Source organism: Terrapene carolina, unplaced genomic scaffold (genome assembly GCF_002925995.2).
Source record: "Terrapene carolina triunguis isolate 2854851 unplaced genomic scaffold, T_m_triunguis-2.0 Scaffold233, whole genome shotgun sequence".
NCBI lineage: Eukaryota > Metazoa > Chordata > Testudines > Emydidae > Terrapene > Terrapene triunguis.
In genome coordinates this window covers 14,225,910-14,237,282 of record NW_020664584.1, presented here as the reverse complement: position 1 = coordinate 14,237,282, position 11,373 = coordinate 14,225,910, and the positions used below count along the sequence as shown (strand labels likewise).

At 43.5% G+C, this 11,373-nt stretch overlaps 1 protein-coding gene and 1 pseudogene across 1 annotated transcript; one reads left to right on the top strand and one right to left on the bottom strand.

Moving 5' to 3' along the window:
• The first annotated feature begins 642 nt into the window (after positions 1 to 642).
• Positions 643 to 1,585, top strand: LOC112117368 (annotated as a pseudogene).
• Positions 1,586 to 4,734: 3,149 nt separating this feature from the next.
• LOC112117405 (olfactory receptor 10A7-like) lies at positions 4,735 to 7,579 on the bottom strand. The gene is made up of 2 exons (XM_024215350.2): positions 6,668 to 7,579; positions 4,735 to 4,758 (listed from the first exon to the last, which is right to left on the bottom strand). Exons 1-2 carry the CDS (start codon positions 7,577 to 7,579, stop codon positions 4,735 to 4,737), a joined length of 936 nt encoding a protein of 311 aa, XP_024071118.2.
• Between the last annotated feature and the right edge of the window lie 3,794 nt (positions 7,580 to 11,373).

The window sequence follows — 11,373 nt, the reverse complement described above, 5'->3', positions numbered from 1 at the left end:
GGTGCCTAGGTGTTTTTAAAAATCCCACTAGGTGCCTAAATACCTTTAAAAATCTAGCCCTTAGTCTTTTTTGACAATCCCAGCCATAATCTCTCTGACTCAGTTTCTCATTTGTAAAATAGGTGTATAAATATCACCTTCTTTCTCCCAACCTTTGCCCGTCTTGTCTACTTAGACTGTAAGATCTTTCAGGCTGGAACTGCCTCTTTCTATGTATCTGCATAGCGCCTGGCACATTATTAATAACAACAACCATATCTAGCTCTTACAGAGTATTTTTCACTAGTCAATCTCAATATGCATTACAGAGGAGGTCAGTACTATCCTCATTTTACAGATGAATGAGACACAGAAGTGAAAGGACTTGCCGAAGCCACCGGCAAAGACAGGACTAGAGGCTATGTCTCCTGACTCCCAAGCGTTAGCTCTGGCCACTGGCCTACAGTGTCTAGGCACTGCTATTAAACACATAATAAATAATTAATAATAATAACTGTCACACCATCTCCAGGAGAAATTAGGGAGGAGAACACTGAATCTAGTTTCCATTTGCTGTGTGCTGCCCATCCACAAATGAACTCCAGACATCCCTGATGAAGTGACTTGTATTTCATCCCCATGCAGGTGGAGGGTCCAGAAGAAATGACAGGGGGGAATGACACGATTATAATGGAATTCACACTTCTGGGGCTCTTTCACCATCCTGAGCTGCAGCCCCTACTCTTCCTCGCCTTCCTCACCATCTACATCCTCACCCTGATGGGGAACGCTCTGGTTATCCTTGCCACAGTGTCCGACCCTGTCCTCCGCACCCCCATGTACTTCTTCCTCCGGAACTTGGCCTTTCTGGAGATCTGCTACACCTCGGTCACCATCCCCAAGATGCTGGTCAACCTTCTCTTGGAGAAGAAAACCATCTCTTTCTCTGGCTGTGCCACCCAGATGTACTTCTTCCTCTTCTTTGGCACCGCAGTGTGTTACCTCCTGGCCGTCATGTCTTATGACCGCTACGTAGCCATCTGCAACCCTTTGCACTACCCAGCCCTCATGAGCAGGAGGCTCTGCCTCCTGCTGGTCTCAGGATGCTGGGTCACTGGCATGTTTGTGTCCCTTGGGCAAACAGCTCTGATATTCAGCGTGCCCTTCTGCGGCTCCAACGTCATCAACCACTTCTTCTGCGACGTGCCGCCACTGGTGAACCTGCTCTGCCCGGACTCCCGCATGAATGAAGTGGAGAAAGTTCTAATGAATGTCCTGGTCATCGTCATCCCCTTCGCGCTCATCCTGGCCTCCTATGTTTGCATTGTCACCGCCATCCTGAGGATCCCATCACTGGATGGGAAACAGAAGGCCATCCACACATGTTCCTCCCACCTCGTCTGTTTCCCTGTTCTACGGCAGTGCTATCTTTAGGTACTTGAGACCCAACTGCGGTTACACGTCGGGCATGGATAAACTGCTCTCTCTGCTCTACACGGTGGCACCTGCCCTGCTGAATCCTGTCATCTACAGCCTGAGGAACGAGCAGGTGAAAGCGGCACTGAGAAAAGTGATGGACCGACACACAGCTTCTCAAAACATGTGAATGTGTTTTATTGTGAGCCACTGGGGATTACAGGCCTGAGTCTGCTCTTGGTTATGCTTGTATAAATCAGGAGTAACGTCAATGGTCCTGATTCTCCTCTCCCTCTAGTGTAAATTAGGAGTAATTTCACTGGCGTCAATGTGTCCGATTCTCCTCTCACTCACCCCAGTGTAAATCAAGAGTTACTTCATTAAATTCAATCGACTTGCACACCAGTGCAAATCAAGAGTGACTTCTTTTCAAGGCAATGGAGTTATGCCAGTGTAAACCCAGAGCAACTCCATTAATTTCAATTGAGTTACTTTATTTTAAATCAGAAAGGTTTTTTTTTCAAGCCAGTGGAGTGTAAATGAGGAGTAACTCCAATGAAGTCACTGAGCATTAGTGTAAATATGATGTAATAGAAATGGAGCCTATGTTTATTCTCAGAGTGAATAGGCTTTATATTTATTTATCATTGAAATAAATTCTACTCTTAGTTACACTCGTGTGAAACCAAAGTATTTCCATTGTCATCCATGGCTTACTCTGGATTTACTCCAGTGTCAATGAGAACAGAATCTGGCCAGGAACAAAGATTAAGGGTCTGAAGCCCTCCCATTTACATTTTATACCATTGCAAACTTCATCAACATCAGTTGACTTACTCTTGGTTTACAATTAATGAGATCAGAATCAGGGCCAAAGTTATGGAGCCTGATTCTGGCCTCAAAAATGCTTAAATATAGAGATTTACACTGTTGCTGTGGCCATGTCGGTCCCAGGCTATTAGAGCGACACAATGGGTGAGGAGATATATTTTATTGGACCAGCCTCTGTTGGTGAGAGAGACAAGCTATTGAGCTGTCACAGAGCTCTTCTTCAGGTCTGGGTGCTGTTAAATTTGGCTGCCTTTTTCTTCATTTTATGGAGTTTCCATTTCAGAGGACAAAATTTGATATCTTCCATTGTTGAGCGCAGTATTGTTGCAGCCATGTTGGTCCCAGGATATCAGAGAGACAAGGTGGGTGAGGTAATAGCTTCATTCTCTTCTTCAGGTCTCTGTAAGCTTGAAAGCCTCTCTCTTTCACCAACAGCAATTGGTCCAATAATATGATATCTTATTTATGATCAGGTGATAATTACACTGGCAGTTTAAATGGATTGCAAATTAAGGGTACTTCTATTTTAAGGCCCCTTTCTACTGCTAGGCAGGTGTAAAGGAAATGTATTGTGTAAATAATAACTAGGCCCAGAGTAACTCAATTAAACTCAATAGGTGAAATTCTGCTTCCTCTTAGACCAGGGGCCACCAACCGGTCAATTGTGATTGACTGATTGATCCTAGAGACTCTCCCAGTCAATCTTGATCTCTGGGGGCACAACAGGCTGCTGCTAAGACAGGCTTCCTGCCTGCCCTGGCCCCACGCTGCTCCCAGAAGAGGCCAGCGTGGCCCTGCAGCCCCGGGGTGGAGGGGCAGGGGTCTCCTTTCGTGCATTGCTCCTGCCTGAAAGTACCGCCCCCCCCAGCTCCCATTGGCTGGGAACGGGGAGCTGTGGCCAATGGGATCTATGGGGACGGTGCTTGCAGAGAGGGGCAGCGAGCAAAGCTACGTGCCCCCCACCCAGGGGCTGCAGGGGTGCGTTGGCCCCTTCCATGAGCAGCATGGGGCCAGGGTAGGTAGGGAGCCTGCCTTAGCAGCAGCCATGCTACACTGCTGCCCATGAGCCGCCAGAGGTAAGTGCTGCCCGGTGGAAGGCTACACCCCAACCCCCAGCCCTGAGCCCCCTCCCGAAACCAGTACCCCATGTCCCCTCCTGCACCCTAACCCCCAGCCCTGAGCCCCCTCCCAGAGCCACAACCCATGCCCCCTCCTGCACTCCGAACCCCCTTCTGCACTGCAACTCTCTGCTACAGCCTGGAGCCCCCTCCTGCACCCAAACTCCCTCCCAGAGCTTGCACCCCTCATCCCCTCCTGCACCCCAACCACCTGCCCCAAGCTCAGCCCAGAGTCCCCTCCCACACTGCAAAGTCCTCGGCCCCAGCCCAGAGCCCGCATCACCTCCCAAACCCCTACTCCCTACCCCAGCCCAGTGAAAGTGAGTGAGGATGGGGGAGAGCAAGCGACGGAGAGAGCGGCGGATGGAGTGAGCGGGGCGGGGCTTTGGGGAAGGGGAGGGGTATATTCTGGGTTGCCCTTAAATTCAAAAAGTGATCTTGGGTGTGAAAAGGTTGGAGACCACTGTCTTAGACCAATGTAAGCCAGGAGTAACTCCTCTGATGTAGTGCAAAACCAATGTAAGTGGGCGGCGGAGGGTGGGGGGGGGAGGGAGAATTGGAACACAAATCCAAGTATGAACAGGACCTGACCTAGTCCAATATTCTGAAGAGCTAAGAGTCTAAAAACTTGTAACCCATGAGAAGTATTTGATAAAAACAATAAAATGTATCTTTTATCCCCTGTTGCCTCTTTTTAAAATTAATTTAAATAGCCAAATATTTCCTCAATATCTTCTTGACGTGAAGAGTTATACGTGTGGGATTGTCAGAAGAGCCTAAGGGAGTTGGGACCCAAATCCACACTGAAATTTGGAAATCCCAGCCTAAGGACCAGCTAGAGTGAACAGTTATTCTTGCATCTCGAGTGGTACAGAGCTCGGTTTTTGAATGTCCCAACTGGTGGCCCACAGTAGTGATATCTTAGCACATTTAATAAGCATGATGCTGTGTGATATGGGCTGAATTCAGAGAGAACTCAGATATTTGAATCTGACTGATGATGGGATTTTCAAAAGCATCCAAGAGACTTTAGGAGCACACGTCTCATTGAAATTCAATGGGATTTGTGCACTTAAATTGCTTAGGTCTAGATTTACAAAGGTATTCTTAGATTATAAAGTCAGAAGGGACCACCGTGTTCATATAGCCTAACCCCCTGTATAACATAGGCCATAGAATGTCCCTGAATTAATTCCTGTTTGAACTGGAGCAGATCTTTTAGTGGGGAAAAGCCATCCAATCTTGATTTTAAAATGTCAAGTGATGTCGACTGGCAATTGTTGATGACTGAAAAAATGTCAGCTCTTCAATGAAAAATCAAAAAGGTTTTGGGGAAAAGCAGACAGACACTGTCCATGAAATGTTTTTCTTTATTCAAAAACCCAACTTTCTAACAAAAGAAAAATGTTAATGGAAAAATTTTGACCATTTCTAAATCAAGGGCTTCTCAGTGTAATTAGGCTTGGCAAAATTAGATTTTTATTTTTTGTGATTTTGACAGATAATATTTATGTTTATTTTTAAGCATTTTTACAGTTTGTATCAATTTAAATTTTAATAATTATGCAAAAGTATGGACTTTAATCATTTTCCCCTGATTTTTATTGATTTAAATTTTCATTGTTGCAGAAAATCATGTGTGGGGGGAAGGGTGTCAGACAATAGTGGGTGAGGGTCCAACCATAATTATGTAATGACAAGAGAGACAGATTCAAAAATATAAAGCTTTATAACTGTTAAAACTCAATTGTCGACATCACATCTCAAAATATACAAAGTGAATAGCCTTAAATCAAACTCTAATAAGTTCTCAAGCAGCATTTTTCCTATTTTGCCTAGCTGTACATTTCGATGATCATCGATGGAGATATTTTTATTTTGGTTTGTGTGTGTGTACAGTGACATCAACATTTACCAACATTTACCTAAACTTTCCAAGACAAAATATAATGCGTGCTCAGATATGATGTTCATGAGGGCCACGCAAGTGCATTGTCCCATTCTCTTCTCACTGAAGTCAGTGACATTTAACCAGTGGGGGCATCATAAAGCTGTCAATGTACCCCTGTATGTGGTCCTTCTGTGTCCATAGTCCGTTCATCTCTGAATTGTCCTCATAGCTAGGGAAATGGCTGAGCACCAGCTGCTTGGCCTCTGGTACATTTCTGGTATGTGTCCTTCATTCAGGACAGGTCTGTGGTTCTGGTGTTGAGAGTAGCTGATGGAGGCCAAGCAAGAAACATTTTTGTGCCTGAGCCAAAGCTCATTAAAGTCAACAGGAGTTTCTCCGTTGATTTCAAATGTCTTTGGATCACCTCCTTTATCTGGTCACAGTGTGTCAATGATTCACAGCTAGTTAAAGTGACTAAAAGTCCACAATGGAAAAAGATTAGTGCTGGTCAAAATTTTTCCCAGGATGCACCATTGCCAAGCTCTCCCATAATGCACTGCCTCGCTCTCCAAGAGGGACCCCACAGTCCATGATGCAACCCAACCTGGGAGCCTAGAGAGGACAATGAGCCTGAGTCACCCGACATACACCTCTAGTGAGGTGCTGCAGCAGCATTTTCAAATCAAAACATTTTTGGTTTTGGCTGAAATATTTCAGCGTTTGGCCTAAATATTTTGTATTTTTGCCTAAATGTTTCAGGTTTTGGAAAGCAATTTATTTTTATTTTATTTTTTTTCTTAAGTTCCTTTGAAAAATCTCAACAATGGGGCCAGATTCTGTCATCTTTACACACACTGTGTATTCTCTTGGCAGTTTTCTCTGGAAAAATTCCCTATCCAAAGTTTTCCATTTGGAAATCCCTGTTTTCCTGTGGGGAAATTATTCAAGGGAGAAAAACAGGGTTGTTTTTTCCCTACTTTTTCCACTCTTCCTTGCTGTTTTCAAAGTGAAAACAGATGAGAAATAATAAGAAAATGTGAGAAACAGGCATAAGTGTAGAAAGTGATACTTTTGAAGACAAATGCTGAAAGTCACACTTCAACTATTTTCCAACTGGCAAATTGTTGGGAAACAGACAGAGGTGTAAGAAAGTAGGTTTTTTCCCCTCCATAGTCTAACTGTTTTCTAGCTTTTGCCAGCTGATACACAGTGAGAAATTGGGGGAAAGTGAGGGGAATACCCACAGTTATTAATTTAAAAGAAATCAGTTTTGATTAAACTTTATTTTCCAATGACAAAATGTTCATCAAAAATTTTTGACCAGCTTTATTTTTGGTTTGAAGAGTCACAGTGCCTTTCTAAATTTACAGAAATAGCAAAGCCTCCATAAATGCAGTAGAAAATCTTGGTGCCTGAGTACATTTTTTTCAGTTAATCTCCGAAGTGCCCCTGTCACCTCCTTGTTCCGCAAGCTGTAGATAATGGGGTTTAGCATGGGGGTCACGACAGAGTACAGCAGAGCAATGAGTTTGTCACTATTCGGCGAGTGGCTGGATTTGGGTTTCAGGTACATGGTGCAGGCTGTCCCATAGAACAGAGTCACCACCAGGAGGTGCGAGGAGCAGGTGGAGAAGGTTTTCTGCCTGCCCTCAGCTGAAGCCATCTTCAGGATGGTTGAGATGATACGAACGTAGGAAGCAAGGATGAGCGTGAATGGCAGCAGGACGAAGAAGAGGGCAACCAGGAGAATGGCGATTTCAGTCCTGTGGGTGTCCCCGCAAGCCAGTTTCATCACCGGGGGGACATCACAGAAGAAATGGTTGATTTCATTAGAGCCACAGAAGGGTAGGGTGAATATGGCTGCAATGTGACCCATTAACACCAGGAGGTTGGTGAGCCAGGAAGCAGCCGCAAGCCTTATATAGACTCTCCTGTTCATAAGGACTGGGTAATGCAGTGGGTGGCATATAGCAACATATCGGTCGTAGGCCATCACGGCGAGGAGGTAACATTCCGTCCCTCCTAGGAAGAGGAGGAAATACATCTGTGTTGCACAGCCAAGGAAGGAGATGGTTCTATCCTCTGAGAGGAGGTTGGCCAGTATCTTGGGCAGGGTGACCGAGGTGTAAGAGATCTCCAGGAAGGACAAGTTCCGGAGGAAGAAATACATGGGGGTGTGAAGGGCAGCGTCGGCCATAGTGACAAAGATAATGAGAAGGTTCCCAGTCAGAGCAATGAGATAACAAGACAGAAACACCACAAATAGCCCCCAGCTCAGCTCAGGGTGGTCGGCAAATCCCAAGAGGATGAAATGGGTCACCGAGGTGTGATTCCCTGTGATCATTCCTCTGATACACTCGGTCCTGAGGAAAAACTAAATAAATAAAGACATGAGGCTGCATGAGGTGCAGGTTTCCCATTCTTTTCAATTATCCACAGTAAAGGAAGATCCTGAATACTGTTTAACCGAGAAATTGTCCTACCTCAAATTTTATCCCCTGCAGCTAGCATCAGACCAGATTCTGGTGTCCTTACTCATACTGAATAGTACTTTTCTCCAGCACAAGGAATAAGTGAGAAAAGAATAAAATTGTTGGAATTTACCAATGCAATCCTCCACACCAATTAATGTTTATTTCCTAGAGCATATTTTCCCCTCTCTAATGTCTATGGTTCTGTAATAAAAGCATCTAACTGAAAACCAAAGCCAAGCAGCTGAATACTCATAAAATCTATGGACACATGAATCTAAGTCCAGAAAAATCATTATGTTCATCAAGTGTAACCTCTTGCTTAACAGGCCATATAATTATACCCAGTAATTCCTGCATCGAGCCCATAACTTCTGGATGAGCTAGAGAATATCAATTTGAAAGACGTCGTTCTGGATTTCAAACTCCAAGTCATGGAGAATCCACCGTATCTATAAGGAAGTCGTTGCAATGGTTAATTACCCTCCACAGTTAAAATTTAATGTCTCATTTCCAGGTGGAACATTTTTTTTTTATTTCACCTTCCAGCCATTGGATTTGGTTATAACTTTTTCTTCTAGATTAACGAGACCTGTAGCATCTTCTCTTCGTGTAGACAATGATCAAGTCACCTCTTGGACAAAATGAATAGATTGTGCAGCCTAAGTCTTTCCTCAAGACATAGTCTCTTCCCTGCCCCTTTTGCATTGGCTGGTGACTGCAACTGTTGTCTTATTCCGTGACTGCAAGTGTGGCTAGCTCCTGTCTGGGGGAAGAAAGAAGAAGAACCCTCTTTAGCCTTCCCTCCTTCCACAACTATGAAGGGATCAAACACAACTGGCTCTATATACACACACCTTACGTATCTACCTCAGACTGAGAGGAAACAGAGGTACATCAAGGTAAATGAGGGGCCCAAGGGTCTGATCCTTTAAGCCTGTGTGCAAGTGGCAGTGGCTGCTGTCAGAAGACAGGATACTGGGCTAGATGGACAATTGGCCTGGCCCTGTATGGCCCTTCTTATGTTCTTAAGTGGGTCACTTTAGTCATTTGACTTCAATGGGACGACTCATGTGAGTGAAGTAAAGGATTGGCTCCAAATGTGGCACAAATAAAGTATGACCCAGGGTCTGCTGTGCTTTGCTCCAGCCATCCACTCAGTTACATGTCCCCCATTGCTACAGTATCTGAGCATTTCACAGTCTTCAGTGCATTTATCCTCCCAACACCCTGGCGGCACAGGGAAGGTCTATTGTTCTCATGTCACAGATGAGGTACTGAGGCACACAGAGACTAAGGGACAGGTTTTTAAATAGGTTTAGGTGCCTAAAGATCCAAATAGGGGCCCATTTTGGATTTTCAACAGCTCCTGAGCAGGTAGGACACTCACCTCCCAGTGCAACCAATGGGAGTTTGGTACCTAATCTTTTCAGGCATATTTGAAAATCCAATTAGCTACCTATCGGCATCATTAGGAGCCTAAGTACCTTGGAAAATCAGGATCTAATGCACCAAGCCAAGATCACACAAGGAATCTGTGGTAGAAGAGTGAACTGAATCCATGTCCCCTGAGTGTCAAGCCAGAGTTCCAACCACTGGATCGTCCTTCCTCCTCTTTTAAGCAAAAGTGACCAAGCTTCTATTTTCATTTGAGCCGTGCACCATGAGGTATTAGCTGAAATCAGTGGAGTGACTGATTTACTCCAGTTAATGATTTGGACCAATGATTCCAAATTCTTCAGTTAAAGCCTCACTAACATTGAATAGCACCTGCTCATGAGTAGAGCTGGATAAAATTTTTCAGATGAATAGTTTATTCACTGAAAAATGCAGTTTTGGGTCAACTGAACTATTTGCAAATTCAAATAGAATTTGGCAAATAGTTTCAGCCAAATATACATGTTCAAGAGACAAAGAGAGAGAGAAAAGTTGAAACATTTCATTCTGACATTTTAAAAACAAAATGTTTTGATTTTTCATTTTGAAATGTTTCATTTTTTTAAGTTGCCTAAATGTAATAATAATAAAGGGGGTTGAAAAAAATCAGAAAGCAAAATGATTTTGTTTTCAGGTTAAACAAAACAGTTCTGCTAACACGAAACATTTTTTGTCCAATTGTTAATTTCAGTGACCCAAACTGATTTTATTGTTGTTGAGTTTTTGGTTCAGCCAACAAACCTAGGAGAACTGTCCTATTAAATCAATAGGATTAGAAGCTTAAATGCAACTCCATATCAGTAAGGACTGTAGAGTCAATCCTAAAATTAGACCTTGTCAAGGTTTTTTTTTTTTTTTTTTTTAATCATGGAAAAATTAGCTGAAAAGAACATTTTTAGTTTTCATCTAAATTTTCAGCAAAACTGTTTTTGCTTTTAATCAAAAACCTGAAAAAATTCAGTTTTCTGACAAAAAAAATAAATTTGTTTTTGTGGAAAGCAAACACATTCTGTGGAAAATGGTTGGTGGAGGGGGTTTTGCTTGTTTGTTTATTTGAAACCACAATTTTCCATTGAAAAAAAATGTTGATGGAAAATTTTTGACCTCCCCTACCCAACATATCTAACAAGTAGGAAGTAAAATCAGAGGCACAATAAAAGTGATAGTTTAGAATCTGAACCCATTAACACTTATTTGTAAGTCAAGAGTAGTTGTAAATCAGTCCACTGAAGAGAAAGGAGTTGCAGTGGTGTAAATCAGAAGTATTCAAGGTAGCAAAGTAATAGCAGTGCTCATCTGGAGTAACTGTACTAGTGTCAATGAAGATATCAAAGATTAACACTGCTGTAACTCAGGACAGAATTTGGCATGCCCAGAATATTCCTTTTCACCTCCACAGGAGAGGAACCTGGTGCTAGAATTGTTTAAAGCCCTCTTGAAATGTAAACATGCCTCAGCTTCTTCTGGAGCATGTAGCTTGGCCTCTTTGCAGCTCCCAAATGTCTGTGAGCAGTCTGAGGAGATGCGCAGAGTGAGCAGATGTTTTTAAATTCTCTTCAGTGCCCCACCAGGACCTCATCAGCATGTCAAACTATGAACCTAGCACAGAACACACAGTAACACGAATGTGCTTCTTGGTATGTTATACAGATGTTCAATCTATCTGTCTCTCCCCATATCTATCTATCTACCCACCCAGACCTGAAGAAAAGCTCTGTGTGGCTCGAAAGCTTGTCTCTTTCACAAACAGAAGCTGGTCCAATAAAAGATATCACCTCACCCACCCTGTCTCTCTAATATACTGAGACCAGCACCACTTCACCACCATCTATCTATCTTCATACACCATCTCTTAATCTCTCTTTCCCCTTCTCATTTATCAACATGGTATCTTGGCACCCACAAGTCAGGCACAAAATTATATGAGATTGGCCTATAGAATTTCTAGTCAAGTATTCTTTGGGCCTTGAGGGGTTATAGGGAAAGAGACAACCCATGTGTCTACTTGACCGCTGAAGACAGGAGCCATGGTGAACTCCACCTCCACTATCCACATAGGCAAGGTGGGGCATGCAGAACTACTTACTCCAACCCCAGCTCATACAATATGTTCCTGTGGAGGAACCTGGCTGTCTCCTCCATGTTACCTAGTACAGACATTCACACCTATTTAAGAGAGGTCGCATTCTGCACCTACTTTGTACCGGGCAGATTCTGTCCACACTTCATT

Coding starts and splice junctions, on each gene's coding strand:
- LOC112117405 (XM_024215350.2), bottom strand. CDS start 7,579: ATGATCACAGGGAATCACACCTCGGTGACCCATTTCATCCTCTTGGGA. Junction 4,759..6,667: donor CAGGGGCACTTCGGAGATTA/ACTGAAAAAAAT, acceptor GTCAAAATTTTT/CCATTAACATTTTTCTTTTG.